This window comes from Microchirus variegatus, assembly GCF_963457635.1.
Source record: "Microchirus variegatus genome assembly, chromosome: 8".
NCBI classification, from domain to species: domain Eukaryota; kingdom Metazoa; phylum Chordata; class Actinopteri; order Pleuronectiformes; family Soleidae; genus Microchirus; species Microchirus variegatus.
In genome coordinates this window covers 7,123,301-7,140,318 of record NC_139809.1, presented here as the reverse complement: position 1 = coordinate 7,140,318, position 17,018 = coordinate 7,123,301, and the positions used below count along the sequence as shown (strand labels likewise).

Here is a 17,018-nt window from a genome sequence, read left to right as displayed (position 1 = left end):
TTGTACCATTGTATTTATTTGTATATATATTATATTTTAATGTAAATTTGTAAATAATTGTAGATGGTTCTACCTTTTATTGATGTTGTGTAAATACATAGACCAAAATGTTTTTTTTCCAGCCATGTGAATGTTTCATTAAAATATTTAGAATTCAATGCAATTATTGTGCTGCTAACTAAATGGTAATCTGCACGTTAAAGATTTTAGATCAGGAGCTTTGAGACGTGAGGAGCAAAGTTTGACTATCAGACATGGCTTTTACAGTACTGATATTGTCACATGCCCAGAAACACTGAAAACAAAGACTCGGCTCAGTTACCTGACTAAATACATTAATACAACACACCTGTTGTCATCGTCGTCGTCTTCTGCTTATCCAGGTCTGGGTTGTGGGAGCAACAGAGACAGCCACTTCTGGGATCCCAAGGCATTCTCAGGCCAACCGAGAGATATATTCCCTCCAGTGTCTCCTGGGTAGAAGAAGAACATGCCCAAAACACCTCAGGGAGGCATCAAGGAGGCATCCTAACCAGATTCCTGAACCACCTCAGCTGGCTCTTCTCGGAGCAGCGGTTCTACTTCGAGCCCCTCCTGGATATCGAAGCTTCTCACCCTATCTCTAAGGCTTAGCCCAGCTATCATGCAGAAACTCATTTTAGCTTCCTGCGAACCAAAGCTCATGACCATTGGTCAGGGTTGGAACATAGATAGGCCAGTAACTCGAGAACTTTGCCTTCCGGCTTAGCTCCCTGTCCACCACAACAGACAGAAGGTCCACATCACTGCAGATGCTGCACCAATATGCCTGTCTATCTCCCGTTCCAGCCGTCACTCACTCCTGAACAAGACTACGAGAAACTCCTCCACTTGAGGCAGGACCTCTCACCCGGTCTGGAGTGGGCAATACACCCTTTTCCAGCTGAGAACCATTGCCTCAGACTTGGAGGTGCTAATCTCGATCTCAAGCACTTCACACTTGGCTGAGAATCTCGCCAACAGCAGAAATTGCAGCAAGATGTCAGGAAAAATGTGATCCTACTTGAAAGCCGAGAGGTCAACACCACTCGTTCCTTTGAAACAAAGCAGATTTAGTTAAATGTGTAGAAGTGGAGCATTGGAATAATATTTGGATTTCCTCAAGGGAATCATGAGCTGCTCCATCAAGACATAAAATGGTGAAGACAAAAACCAGATTTGCCGGTTGCATAAAAATTGGGTGCCATTCAAACCGATGGCGCAATGTTTGGCTTCTGTAGACTGCACATTCAACAGTGTCTCGTTTCAGTTAAGAACTGAAACTGTCTTTTGAAAGGCTGTTGGTGTTTGCAGTATAGCTATAAATACCACAGGTCCACAGGCCCAACAGCTGACTTCCTACTTCCTCCATGAAGGGTATGTTTTTGGACGTATTTGTGCGTCTGTCCTTTTGCAGGTTATGGCTCAAGAAAGACATGATTAGATTTCGGTGGCAACAGGTGGAGAGTTTGAAACTGAAGTCTTGGCGGGGGTTTCCACTCTGGAGGATTTCTCTAGTTTCAGGTTAGATTTTAAGCACATTAATTCTGTATCCTTTCAACATTAGCAAGTGGATAATCATTAGATTAAGTTATTAGCTTTGATTCCATATTTAGAATTCCAACACAGCAGTCATCAGGATTTGATAACAATGGGAAGGAAGAAAATGAAGTTCTGACATTAAAATAAATTACGTGATAAAAGTTACTTTTTCTGTAGTTTTTGTAATTTTCAAATGGAAAACAGTCCAATTTTTGTACTCCATTTTGAACCGAGATCCAATTCGTTTCAACACCAAGAATGAGGTCAGTTTAGCTTTACTTTAGTTTGCAACACACTGTCAACAGGGAAAGGAAGTGACTAAGAGGTCAAAGTACGGCAGAGAGGATGTGTTGGAACAAACAATCTCTCACTCAGGATTCTTTAAAGTACAAAAAGTGGTTTATTTTTTTTCTCCCAGCGATGAATAATTTGCCACTGAATATATCTATACTGATTGGCTTACCGAGAAATGTTTTACTGCTCATAATTATATCTTATCTCAAACAATTACTGGCCACTGCCGCTCTACTGTTTTCCGCACAGAAAGCCGTGGCATCACAGTTTGTCTGTGCTTCTTGGTCTATTGTCCTGGAACAGATAACATTCATAATACACAAGCTGCTCTTCCTAGAGATGATTTGACAACATGATTACAGCAAACACTGGAATGGGCAAGTGAGTATTTGTTTTTCTTTTTTTGCTGGGGTAAACACACAAACTCTAATTTCCCCCAACATTTTGCTGGTGTAAACATACATTTCAGCTACACTGGCATGTATCATTTTTTTTTGTTAACTAATTACACTATTTAAAGACGTTTAGAAGTTTATATACATTTGGACGGACGTGATTGGAAAGGAAAGTAGACAGATGAAGTAAAAGAATGAAACTGCCACGTGACAAACAGGACACGTGGAGTAAATGTGCCTGTCTGAGAGGAAACCATCAGAGAACCACCAGGTCAGATTAAATGTCTACACTACAGTTTCCATCCTCTTCTTTACCAAGCCTTGTGATTTCTGGTCCAGTCTGGTTTTGGAGACAGTCTGAGGTCTGAGCTTGGGGCCCAAGGCAGGTGGACAATTCTCGTCTGTCTCTTTGTCACAGATGATATCTGAGGAAGTGGAAGAGCGCCGTTTGGCTCTTATGGCGTCTTCCTGTTGAGTTTTGGGTGGAGTCTCCTGTTGCTGGGCCATTGCAGTGCGTAGGCAGTTGAGCCACTGCTGTTTGTGGTAGATGTCATTGGCCTGCAGGGTGTGAGACTGGCCATGGGACGGATCCAGAGAACTCACACGAAAAATGTTCCTAACTGGAGAAACAAAGCAAAGAACTGGTCAAGAAAGATCTGTTATAGTTGTGAGTCTACCTAATCCAGGAGAATGATATTCAAAAAAAGCCACATGAAATGATGTGATAAAAGACGAAGGCACAATTAAATAACCGAGAGTGACGATGAGGATGCAAGTTGCCAATTCTTCTGTGGTTAATTTGGCCTGAACCTGCCTGTTGCAAAGAGAAGATTCAAGTTAAGATAAGATTAGTTCCTAGTCCCAAGCCAACCTCTCCCTCACAGTTCAGGGCATGTTTACCGAGTAACAAGGTAACAGTCATGATTTTGAAAAACCTGGAAGAGCGACAGAAAGGGTGGGGTGGAATGATAATTATACCCTGCTTCAACAGAAGAACTACAATGGTCGATTGTTTGTTGAGATTTATCTGCCTGACATTTTTCAATGTAATCCTTTAGTCTATGAAAAGTCAGAACCAACTCAAAGAGAATAAATATACAATGAACCAATATACAGAAATCGCCCCACTGTTGACATAAAATGATCATTAGATTCACATTATGGCACATCCAACTCCAAATGTGCCATTTACACGGTGCATAATCTTGGCACAAGGCACAAAAGGGGTTGTATTTAGTGAGTTATTTAAAGGTGTGTTTTGAGCACAACATCAATCAAGCCAATCAGAGTTTCACTAAGCCAGGTGTGGCACATTCAAATGGAGAAGTGAAGGATTCTCTGCTGAGGAGATGAATAAATGCTAAATAAAAACAATCAAAAGTGAAAATCAGGGTTAAAAAAGAAAGGTTGAAGGCAGTGTTTCATAAACGGTCAATAACTCAGTGGCTTTCTGCTGCCTCAAGATAGCGATGTGCAAACATAGTGCCTGACCACACCTTGTTTTAAGACCAACATACCCTCCGCCACACTGATTAGCACAAGTGCTTTTGCTGCTTTTTTTTCACAACGTGAAAATGGACACAAGCTCACCTTTCTCTGAATTGGTGAAAGCCCCTCTAAACGACCCCCCCATGCGCATCTCTCCATCCTGCAGGTCTTCTAGAGTCAAGTCTCGGACTGGGATGGGTTGTCGATACACTTGGAAGCAGCTCCTGTCATTACGCGTCACCGGTCGGGTCAAAACTAGCAGCTCAGAGAAGAGAAATACATGCAGCCTCTGTGGACAAAAACATTAACAGAGGCTAAAATTTACTGTGAAACGAGGCAAACATGCAAATAGTCATTGTAAAGTATTTTGAATAAAGAAGATTTTGGAAATTTGGATTCTCACCGAGCCGTTCTTGTTCCGCAGCTCACCGTGACAGAGCAGGATTTTACAGTCGTCTATGAGAGGGTCCCGCTGCTTCTCATCCAGATACTCCAGTTTATCTATGTAATACTGGCACTCAGACTCACCCTTCCTCACATTGATATCGGACAGAATCTCCTGGATTATAATAATCTGAATTGTTAAAGAAAAACATATCAGATGAAGGCTCAAAAAAGCAGTATTATAACTTAAGTATAAGTATAATCTACAGCCATGTGATAAATATAAGCCATAGATTTATATTTGTGATTGCAAAGACAAAGTAGAATATCATACAGCTCTCTCCAGACGGACGACATCTGGATGATCAGGAGGAGTGTGTCTGAGGATCTCTCGCAGCAGTAGGGGGTATTTCACCAGGCGCGAACGTGGGATGTCCAGGAAACTCCAGAGGTCGAGTTTTCTGCTGAAGGGCGACTCCAGACAGCGCTGCAGGAAGTCCTGCACCCGTCTGTCCTGCTTCTTCTGGTCTAACAGGGCTTTAGCTGCAAGCTGGTTGCTGCAGTAGTTTTTGTAAGCATTCAAACCTGGCAGCTGAGAAAATACAAAACTAGTGTCAAACACAGATCCAGAAAATAATAATGAAGTAATAATTTATTATGTATACATAAACAGAGTGAATTCAGTTATGCATTCGTTTGTTTTTTTTGGGTTTTCGTGACATAGTCTTTAAATTGTGAACATACCCAGTTTATTACTATCTGTCCAATCTGAGCAACTGTTCCATCAGGACCAGTTCCCTCAGTCAGTTTCATCAGCAAATCTGCAGATAAAGCAGCGAGCACATGGTCAGAACCCATGAATAGAATCTAAGTCCATTTACGTTTGATGATAACTTACCGTCATGTAAGGGGATGTATGCATCCAGGTCCCCAAATATGTGAGACAGCTCCTCCTCGGTCATGATAGAGAGCTTTAGCATTGGATCATGGTACGCCTGAAGGTAAACAAGCAACAAACTGTTGACAACAGGGGAATAGATGATTAGATTTTGTTTCTTAATGTGTACATTTAAGTTCTAACCTTTCGTGCGAGTTGGAGATCTTCTATGAGATCCTGCTCTCCCCTGTAAAGCTCATGAATTGCCTGGAAAGAGAAACATTAAAACATAAAGAGAGATGTTACTTTCCCCGCTCTCTGGTTTTACATATGAACTGTACTTTCATCTGTTTTTCACAACCTCTTGTCTCTTGATCTCTTTGGTGGAGAATGTGCTCTTCTGGTGGACGTCCAGCGTCTCCGACCACAGTGTGCTGTTTCTCCGTTTAGTGGGAGTGGGTCCTGCCACCTTGCTGCCAGCTTTAAGGGACATCCCTGGTGATTTGCTGTCTCCACGTAATGACATTGTCTAGAAAAAGGAAAAAACAAGCGTCAAAATAAACGTAATAATTCTAAATAATAATAATAATAATTCTTCCCAGAGCGTCATTTTAAATGTTATGTATATATTTACCTGAAAGGTCTGACCAAAGCGTCGTACTGCTCCATTTTTGGAAGGAGATATCAAGTTGACGAGAGATGAGACTTTGGCCAATGGTCGACCACGCTTGTTACAGGGTTCCTGGGAATCGAGGAAATGAACGATCTTCTGTTAGAATTTCACTGAGAATTTTCAAATTCTGATGCATCTACTTGTCGTTTAATTGTGCAGTATTGATATTACAATAACAGATTTCCTCTAGTGTGATTTTACTTGTGTCAGGAAATATTATATATCACAGTGATTTCAACCTAAGTTGGATGTTTTTAGTACTAAAATGTAAGAATTGATAGTGCATAAGTGTATTAAACGTTGAAATGTTGAATGTTTAAGCATTACAGTGGTTAACAACTGATAATGGCTAAGATTTTTTTCACCATCTTACTTGTTCAGACAAACACTGGTTGAGCCAGTTTGAAGGATGAAGGTGGGATTATGCTGAGCTTATAACGCTGTCTGTGTAGCTGAATACCTGAGTCATGCAGAAGGATTAAAGTTTGCTGCAGCATTCATTGGTGCTGGATGAGCACACTTAGGACCATCTGTTGTGTGACTCTTACCTTAAGGTCGAAGCTTGACAGACTGACCGTGTCATCATCCTTCTCTTTGCGCTTTCTTTTCTGTGGAAAAATAACAAGGACACAGTTTTTAACTGGTGCATTGAAAACGGCACACAAACTGCATAAAACATTACAAATTCAATACATGAAGAATGATGATGATACATAAACATATAAAAGTGCAATGATGTTACCAGAGGAGAAAAAACATGTCATTAACTCACTAGACTGAAGTCCCATGGAGTCCCTGGTGTCAGAAAGGTGAAGGAGCTGCCTCTCTGCAGTGGAGGTCTACAAGAAAAGAGACAGAATACACTTATATCCACTTCAATCAGGATGTAGTTTTTTGGAGTCAGAGAGATGAGTTAAGTTGAACAAGGCTTATTGGAAGCAGCTCAGACCTGAGGAAAACTGAGACAATGCCGAACATACTGCTCCTGTGTTCAGTTTGAGAGTGTGTAAAAAGTATAGGTTAAATAGAGGGATGGGAATCAGTATCAGTCAGTATCGGTCCAATACTGGTCAAAATCACTGGATTGGATATCCTATACATAAAAATTTTAAATTCTATGCAATCCAAAAATCCTATATATATATATTACATATTTGTTACACAATTGGAGAATTACGTATTTGAAACAGCTTTCAGGGTTTATAAATGGTCTAAAATTACTGTATCGGATTAATAACGGTATCTGTAGATTTGAGTTTTTGATATCGGTATCTGACACAATAAAGTAATATTGGGACATCCCTAGTTAAATACACAATCAAGAATTTGTGTGTGGGGTGATGCCTTTAGGCTGTGGTGGAAATTGCAGAGGGAGTGGTGAGTTGAAAAAGGTAATGGAAGGTAAGGAAATGAGTAATAAAAATTGATTTATAGCTAAGTGAGATGGTCAGTGATTTGTGGGACACACAAACATGACAACATGTATCATGTGACAAGTGATTTAGAGGTCACCCAAATACATATTTTTCCTGTGGTCGATACTGACCGGTTTTGTTTGTCCGATGTGATTGACAGTTTTTATTATGTTAACAAATACTTATCATGACATACATTGCAATAATTATCAGACAATTAAGGAAGGTTTTTATTTGCTCCTGGGTGAAATTTTAATAAACCAGTTCATTGTATTTTTAAAGTTAATGGGCAGAAAGTAAATGCTGCTAAACAGTTATTCCTTTAACAAATCTGAGATAAAACTTTCTAAGCAATTATATGTTATGTGTGTACATATACTGTACATGTATAGTTGTGTATACATCTTAGTTTATATCAACATGTATCGATACATATACAGCACATATATTATAGTGTTTGATATGAGCCGACACTGTCCGTTACGCAGTACTATTACTTGTGTGAGTTAAGGTAATCTGAGGGGATGCACGATATTGGACTTTTTTCTGATATCCAATAGGCTGATATATCAGAAGTGCTTTGGCCGATAACCAATACGGATATAAATGTTTTTCCCTGCACCCAACTGCAGAGGTAATTTAGTCTCTCTCTGTCACAAAATTAACATGTCACAATAGATGTATACATTTTCTTCATTGAGCAAAATAAATAAATAAAATAATAGTTGTAGACGGCAACAGCATCAGAGTAAAGGAGGCAGCAGCCTTTTTAGCCCCCTGTTGTAGTCATTGGACATATTGGCAGATGTTGGTGTTTGCCGATATCCGATAATGCATTTTAAATCGGGTATCTGCCGATACCGACATTGTGCCATTAATATCGTGCATCCCTAGTAATCTGTCCAATTCATTTTTATGGACCAGAGTAATCATTTCCCTGGGTGCACTACGTGATGTTCATGTTCAGAGTCTAGTGTTTATGTTTATTGTAAAAAATAAATGAATAAAATATATATGCCACATGTGTGTCCTGGAGGACAGCAAACATTTGAATACATATATGTTGTGAACATCTATTTATTTAACATATTCTGGTGTATTTTATTTGACCAAATATTTTCATAATTTAGCGTCTAATGATTTAGTAATACAAACATACACGCCTCATATTTTTTTTACACATCATACATTTTTCTCACATTTCTGTAGAAGAAATTGTGACATTTGCTGTTATTGAATTATTGCTCAGCCTGAATTACTACTTTGTAAATCATATTTTTTGCCCATTGTTCCAATGAAGCATATACGCAGCTGACAATCCTGTACAGTGAATCTCTGCAATAACATGGGAAATAATGCAGTAAAAAAAACAGTATCGGTTTAATTTCCGAGCTGCACTTGAAGGCATCGCATACCAGTTATATTAGCAGTGGTCGTCACTCTTGGCTAACCAAGTGACGTTAGCGCTAATACTTGTGTCCTATAATCGCACGACTGCCGAATAAAGAGTAATTATACATTTACGGACATGACGCACGTACTTTTTGGAGTTATTTCTCTTCAGTGTTTGAGGAGAAGGCTCCGCTGCGCTGACGGTACTGCAAATGGACGTCCTCGATGACACTCGACGAATCTTCTGTTTCTTCTTTCCCACCGCTCTCCCGCACACTTCTTCATTTTCCTCCATTTTGCGACAGCTTTCGCTCTCAAATCACTTATATCGAGGTGTAGTTGCAACCAAGCGAGTAAAAACCACGACGTCCCGCCGCGTAAAAACCTCGCCTCGGTTTGTACAAAGAAGAAAGAAGAGAAAGCAGAAGATCGATGACAACAGAACACACACACACACACACACACACCACGGCGGAAGTTTGAATATGGCGGATTGTTGGAAACGGACCAATCAGGAGAGGGCTCAGTGCTGCGTTGCTGCGATACCGCGAAATGGGAGGGGCCAGATCAGATTAAAAAAAAGACCTTGAATGTAGGAGAGAATGAAAGAAACCTGGGTGGTTTTTCATATAGTTTGTCATTAAAACATTCAGGGTTATTTCTTTATTCAGGATCTGCACGAATATACTGATACATAACAGCCTACCTGGATATACTGTATAACACATACAATATCTATAAATGAGGATAGATAGATAGATAGATAGATAGATAGATAGATAGATAGATAGATAGATAGATAGATAGATAGATAGATAGATAGATAGATAGATAGATAGATAGATAGATAGATAGATAGATAGATAGATAGATAGATAGATTAGTGGGATAGATCAGATATAACATCAAAATAAAAACAAGCAGGTAAAATTTAAAGATTAAGATTAAAAAATAAAATAGATACAAATAAAATAAAAAGATAAAAAATAAAATCAAGAGTATATATAAGGAATAGAGGTTACAGTGCAGTATTGGAAATTACTGAAATGCAGCGGCAAACAGAAAAGTCTTTACTCTTGATTTAAAAGAGGTGAGAGTTTCAGCAGACCTACAGTTTTCAAGGAGTTTGATCCAGATATATGGTGCATAGAAACTGAACGCTGCTTCTCCATGTTTAGTTCTGACTCTGGGGACACAGAGCAGACCTGTCCCAGATGATCTGAGAGATATGGATGGTTCATAGCTAAGCAGAAGAATCAGAGATGTATTTTGGCCCTAAACCATTCAGCGCTTTGTAGACCAACAATAGTATTTTGAAGTAAATTCTTTGATACACAGGAAGCCAGTGTAAAGACTTCAGAACTGGACTGATATGATCTACTTTTTTGGTCTTAGTGAGGACTCTAGCAGCAGCATTCTGAATTAGCTGCAGCTGTCTGATGGACTTTTTGGGGAGACCTGTAAGGACACTGTTACAGTAGTCCAGCCTGCTGAAGATAAATGCATGGACAAGTTTTTCCAAATCCTGCTGAGACATAAGTCCTTTAATCCTTGATATATTCTTCAGGTAGACTTTGATAGATAGATAGATAGATAGATAGATAGATAGATAGATAACATGACAACGTAAGCAGGCCACTGTAGGTTTTTAGTCATTTATTCATTACAACCAACAGCTGATGAAACATTTAGTCATTTATTATATTAATATTATAACATCAACAGTTTATCAATGAATTTGTTTCAATTAGACACTTAACTATCATTTAAACCTTTTTACTAAAAGTTTATTGGGACCAAATAATAATAATAATAAAAAATAAAAAAAAAGATTACATTTATGCAACAGTCAACACTCTGGAATGTTTTTTTATTTTTCAGTTTTTAAAAATATACAGATTGCTGCCACTCACACACCAAATGATAGATATACTATATAATAATTGTGTGCAATCTATGGAAATGACACATATGAATATAAATTAAAAGATTAATTCTTAAATAATACAACTTGGAGAAAAAGACATAATCAAATCTGCTAAAGATTGTGTGGTAACCTTGTAGATCTGGTCTGGCTGTCAAATCTTCAAAAATGTGTTTCTATCTAATATTTTTGAATGGACATCTAAATAAACTTTATACTTCACAGACTGGATTTATAGAACCCGTTCAAAAAAATAAAGAGTGTTTTTTTTCCCCCCATTGGACACTTTGTCTCCATTCAGGACAGTACAGCAAATAACTCCATAAAGCTTATATAATGCATCCATACTGTAACTCAAACTAAGCCAATGGATACAACGAGTAGGTGGATTCACAATGATTTCTTTATTGTACATGTCGAGTTGTGCAACAAGTGAGAGAGCGAGAGAAAAAAAGGAAAAGACACACTAAAGAGAAACACAACAGCAGCTGTGACCAGTTAGTGACTGAAGCAGGAGAGAGCAGATATTTACACAAATGTGACCTACTTTCAGGCATCACAGGAACATGGTGTGTTTCAGCTCATTCATGCACAGTTAGCACATGCTGATAGTCCACCTCCCAAAACACTGATTTCATATGGTGCTAGAGACTAGTTACAAACATCTAAGCCACCAAATGAAATCAGTTTCTGAGAGCAGTCAACAAGTGTCCTGATTGTTAGAGACAGAATGTTAAATAGGCAACACAAGACACGGCATGTTGGATACAGACTGTGATGTGTAATAAAGGAACGGAGAGGCCGAGTTTGCCAGCTGGATGCAGATGATTTAAAGGTTGTCCGAAGTCCTGTGTCTGCTTCCGTCTGTGGTCGCATGATGGTCTGCTCCGTTCTACAAATGAACAGCAGAGGGGGTGGTTACATCGTAAACCAAGGACTCACTCACTCACACACACATAAGAAAGCACATGTCAGGACATTACCACCCAGCTCATTTACCTGGATAAGAGCAAATCAAACTTGCACAACTTTTAGAGAGAGAAAGCTTTTCTGTGTTGACGCGTTAATGCAGGAGCTTGACATTTTGTAAAAATGCTGAATATTGATTTTACCTTAATGCAGAGAGTGTAACACTTGCCAAAACCAGGACTCGGATGCAGAACACAAGACATGAAGAGGGTTACGGCAAAAGTAAATTAATCGAAACACAAAAAAAAATAGACGCAGCAGTAACAAAATCACTGAGGTAGAGTTTAAAACAACAAAAACATGATGGGCAGAGACTGGTAAGTGGTTCCTTTATACTGTGAGCTGATGACATAATTAGAAACAGGTGTAACTATCAGGGCGTGGTCTGTCATCTCTGTGGTAAGAGTGAAAGTGAAGCTGTCTTTAAGGTCCACTGTGTCACAGTCTGGAGGGTTTATTGGCCGAATTTGAACATGCTATACATAAGTGTGTTTGCGTGAGTGTATAATCACTTAAAATAAAAACCATTATGAGTATATTTTAAAGCTTAAGAGAAAACATTTTAACGTTCACGCGACAAGCCTTTGGCACCCTCTGTTGGTCATAGTGGCATGTGCAAGTGTGGAAACACAAACAAACAAAAGTGACGTATTAAAACATCTGTACGAGAGCCTCGTCAGCTGATGGGACAACTCAACACGCTTGTTGATGACTACATCCTTTCTGGTATGTGAGGGCCACCGTAGTTAACCTGTTTGAGACTGGCACAGGAGGACATAGAGGGCAGCCTGGGGCCAAGAGGAAAGGAATTGGGCTTATAACCAGAAGGTCACTGGTTCAAATCTGCCTGTATAAGTGTGAATGTGAAGTGTCATGAGAAATTAATGTATGGATTAATATTAAATTGAAAATGCAGTCCAGAAATCGGATAATTGGATAAATAAATCATGAGTTAATTGTCTTCTGCTTAACACATGAGCCCAGCCGCCTTCACTCGTTTAGTTAAAGTAATCTAACCAGCTGTAATGTCAGCTCTGCAGTGCAGGAGAGTCTCACCTGTAAGATATGCTTGTCAAAATGTCAAGCTATTTTCATCCAAAGACAAATCCTTAAACCGCATATAAATCAATGCAGAGGCAGGTTAAACACAAGGATACTGCGCCTGTATTGTCATGGCAGCCATGCTCGTCATCTTACAGGGACTAATCCCCCGTTCAAGTCTAAAAATGACATTTTTGAGTTGAATAATCTGACGTTTGACAGCAGACTGGCCGCAGGCAGCCTGAGAAGTTAATTAAAACATGCGCCACGGCTGAATAAGCAGCTCAGAGCTACAGACAAAACTGAGATTGTTTACATGAAATGTAAAGATATCAGGTTTATTAATAATCTACCTTAGGAGCGATGACTCACATTAGTTCCCAGATGGCATGCAGTCATTGGAACAGAAGCTGAAGGGAGAAGGTTTATCATATAACACACTGTTCATCACACCTCCGTCCCCCTTCCTTCCTGCCACCTTCGTGGGCCAAATATCATCTGAGTAAATACAGATCCAACATGGTGAGACGACAAAGATACTGAAGTTAAGTTGAAGCAAGTTCCAAGGAAAAGATCAGTCACAGACTGTTCGGATTTGCTCCTATCACACACACACACACACACACACAAAAACAACACCAGATGAGTTTAGAGAAAGGAAATTAAATTCTGCCCTCCTCAGGCTTTGCTGGTAAACGCTATGCATCATCAAGCTGCGATGATGACTGAGCAACAGCTACATCAGATTGACGACCCCCACGAGGCCAGGGGCCGCCCAGAAACCGTAGTCATCAATTTGGCTGTCATCTCACCAATATTTCCGCCTGGTGTCATCAAGCGTCCGAGAACCCATCGTGAGTCAGTGAGTGGTCGTCTTTCATCTGCGAGGAGCACACGAGCCTCAGCAATGAGGAAGACGCGATGGTTTGTGCTAAATCATTTCCTGTGAGCTCATCGTGAAAGCTGGCCCTCTCTGTCATGTTCCGTACCGGAGTCTGTGCACCGTGGCGTTCTTAACCGAGTTCACGCACAGGACAAGCAGAGCACTTATCCTTAACGGCCGAACGTATGACCCCCATGAATATGTGCAATCATGTGTTCGCCTGAGCAGAGGTATGAGGAGGAGAGAGTGCTGGGGAAAAAAAGGTTTCCTGTTCATCACGACGCGAACGAACTCAACCAAAAGAACATCTGACATTTAGGCCCGTGAAGTATTGACCGCTCTATCTGACCGGTTTGAAGTTCAGCAGGTGAGAGGGAACATGAGTCAGCAGCCGCACCACAGGGAAGACAACAATTTGAGGAATTTACGTTTCAAAGAGGCAGATTTACAAATAGCTGCATAATTTAGAAGCTACACCAACAAACGGGGTCACTTTAGCAGGTACACCTGCTCAACTCCAGCCGAACTGCTGACGTTCAAGCTGAGCATCAGGATGGGGAAGAAAGGTGATTTATGTGACTTTTAAATGTGGCATGGCATTTGGTTTGGTATTTCACTATTTCACAAAGTGGGATTTTTATGCACAGTCATCTCTCCGGTTTCCAGAGAATGATCTTAATCAGAGAAAATACCCAGTGAAATGCCTGACTGCATTTATTAGTAAAAAACACACAGATATCTGTGACGTGTGCGATCTTCTCTTCATGACAACAGGGATCATAAAGAGATAAAGAGAGTATTTCCTCCTCCCATCAAATGTTGAACTGCTGCTTTAAGGCAACAAGAGATGGTAACAGGAATCCACAGGATCTTGTTGGGATCTGAAACCCAGTAAGGCTTCAGGCATTTGGCAAGATGGAGGTAAGCTCCACCTATCACAGCTCTTTTTGTCCATACAGCCTATGAACGGATGTGAGTCATGTGCAAATACCTAAAGCAATAGTGAGAAATTAGTCAAAACATTTCCTGGACTTCATTTTAGTCATTAATTCATTTCTCTCTACCTCTTCTCCAGTTCCCTCCCCTCCCCCTCTCCACCCTCTCCTCTCCTGCTTTCTCTGTTCACACCAACCAGACGAGGCACTGGCTTTACATCTCTGAGTTCTGCCAGAGGTTTCTTCCATTTAAAAATTACTTTTAGTTTCTCTTCACTGATGCCAAGTTTAAAGTATTGGCCTTATACTTTGTACAGTGTATTGAGATGATTCCATGCTGTGATTCTGCACAATACAAATAGAATCTAATTCAAATTAGAAGAGACAGTGAACATATTAATGTGAACATATCTGCAGCAGCATTAAGGTGGTTACAGTATAAATTAAGGATGGGACGATACCACCATTTTTTGTGTTCAATACCGATATCTCGAAATTTGTGTATCTACCGATACCAATATTAGTCCAAAACAGTCATTTTTAGACTATTTCTGAACTATGACGCTGTTAACAACAGCACATTTGTGCTGAGTCATTCCAAAGACACAATTCTCCAACTGTGTAACAACAACTATTGTTCTCCCAAAGAGAAGAAACAAACAGCCCAAACATGACTCAGCTAAAATGCGCTTTGCTGATTTTTCTGTCTTGCATAGTGAAGCATATATTTTTTACGTAAGATTTTTGGATTCTATCGTATTTTACATTTTATCTGTATCGATGCTGATTCACACCCCTACTGTAAATAAGGATGGATGATTACGGGTTAAAGAGACAGGTTAAAGTTGTCAGGATATGACAACATGAAATGCGTCTGTACAGAATGCATTAAACATTCTGTATATTTGATGTTAGAGCGTGCGGAACAAGCGGAAGTTAAAATGAGTCTGGACCCTCATCCTCATCTTGCCTGAGAGACTTCATCACTCACAGGAATGGATGAACATTACAGAATAGTGTATATATGTATATATACATACAGTGAGGAGTGAAAAGTGTTTTTTTCTGCCTACATCTACTCTTTGTTTCTTAAAAACAGAAACAGAAGCTAATTAAATGTATTCCCCCATCAATACAAACTTGTGTATAATAGATCGGTGACTGAACTGCAGTTAAAAAAAAAAGCTGTGAAAGTGAAACTGCCTCGTCACTTTCTGTGAAAAACCCCCACAACGTGACGCAGTTTAACACAGTAGTAGTGACACAGTACTGTGAGCGAGTACACACAACAATCTCTCTCTCTCTGTGCGTGTGACACAACACGAACAAACACACGCAAACACAAGACGACAAGTGACAAACACACTCACCTGTTGTGAATGATCCAACATTGTTTCCTCCATGCAGACGTTTTTTTTGTCCACACTTGCTGCTCCACACGAGAACAGGTCCTGACTCCATCCTGCACTGAACTACTACACTGTAATACTGTACTGTACAAGCTGTGTGTGTGTGTGTGTGTGTGTGTGTGTGTGTGTGTGTGAAAGTGAGTGAGTATGAGTGTGCACTGAGTTATAAGATGGAGATGCCACTGAGAGCACAGCCCCTTTGCCTCTCTCTCTTTCTTTCCCTCTCTCTCTCTCACACACACACACACACACACACACACACACACACACACACACACACACACACGCACACACACACACGCACACACACGCACGCACACACACGCACACGCACGCACGCACACACACGCACACACACACTCTCCTCCTCACAGATAGCGAGCTCCCTGTCCTCTGCTGCTTTGCCAGAGTATTTATTGTAACTGTGAGTCAATATGAGCTCTCTCTCTCTCTCGCTCTCTCTCGCACACACAGACGCACTCACACACATTCTTGTACTTGCTGCATACTGAGGACCAGGTATAAGTGCTGACAAAGTGAGGACCAGCATTTCCACTTTATAAATCAATACAATTACAAATATCTACTTCATGAATGACATCGATAAAGAACTACTGTGTGCAGTACCATGAGATGTCTGCAGGTGGAGCCCCAGAGCTGTACCAAATTGAAGATTACTCTGTTAAAAACAGAGTATTGCACGTTTACAACCTAAGGAAGTGATTTCAATGAAAACAAAGTGAGGACCGGCCAAAATGTCCTCACTTTGTAAAAATGACCTCACTTTGTTGGTTAAAAACCATCACTGGTCCTCAGTATGCCGCAAGTACAAGAACACACACATAAACACACACATTCTTGTACAGCCCTCACAGTGAGGACGCTCATCATAGACCCATAACCCTTTACCCTAACCATAACCATCATAATTAAACCCTAAAACATCGTCTTAACACCTTCACTGTGAGTCTTAACTGAGGACCAGCTAAAATGACCTCACAGCTCACTATAGACTTGTACACACACATGCACACACACACACACATACACCTTACACTAAATGCCGAACCCTAACACGACACTACACTACTACACTGTAACTCCATCCCTCGCCTCAAAACTAAAATGTTCTCACAGCGTCAACACGACCTCAAAGCGGTGGTTTTGAACCACAGTTTGTTCTCACTCGCACGAACGCTCGCACACACACACACACACACACACTCAGCATGACAAAGCATACTCGCGAACACAAACAAACAGCTACTCAATTTTCACACTTCACCCACAAAACACCCTGGATGTGTTTCAGTTCCACACATGTGGATCTGGATCAGACTCCTGACCTCCTTCAAATGGACACAATAACTGTGTGTGTT

At 40.2% G+C, this 17,018-nt stretch overlaps 1 protein-coding gene and 1 long non-coding RNA gene across 2 annotated transcripts; both read right to left on the bottom strand.

Annotated features, from left to right (window-relative positions):
• Window positions 1–2,336: 2,336 nt before the first annotated feature.
• LOC310931037 (neuroepithelial cell-transforming gene 1 protein-like) lies at window positions 2,337–8,773 on the bottom strand (the record flags this gene model as incomplete). The annotated part of the gene is made up of 12 exons (XM_083894114.1): window positions 2,337–2,869; window positions 3,840–4,026; window positions 4,141–4,311; window positions 4,456–4,713; window positions 4,866–4,942; window positions 5,020–5,116; window positions 5,203–5,265; window positions 5,360–5,527; window positions 5,633–5,740; window positions 6,220–6,279; window positions 6,444–6,510; window positions 8,628–8,773. 12 exons carry the CDS (start codon window positions 8,771–8,773, stop codon window positions 2,535–2,537), a joined length of 1,737 nt encoding a protein of 578 aa, XP_083750240.1. The 3' UTR covers window positions 2,337–2,534.
• A 2,014-nt stretch (window positions 8,774–10,787) lies between these two features.
• On the bottom strand, window positions 10,788–15,707 carry LOC310931070. Its single transcript, XR_014592906.1, has 2 exons — window positions 15,601–15,707; window positions 10,788–11,294 (listed from the first exon to the last, which is right to left on the bottom strand). It is a non-coding gene; the product is annotated as an uncharacterized lncRNA (long non-coding RNA).
• Between the last annotated feature and the right edge of the window lie 1,311 nt (window positions 15,708–17,018).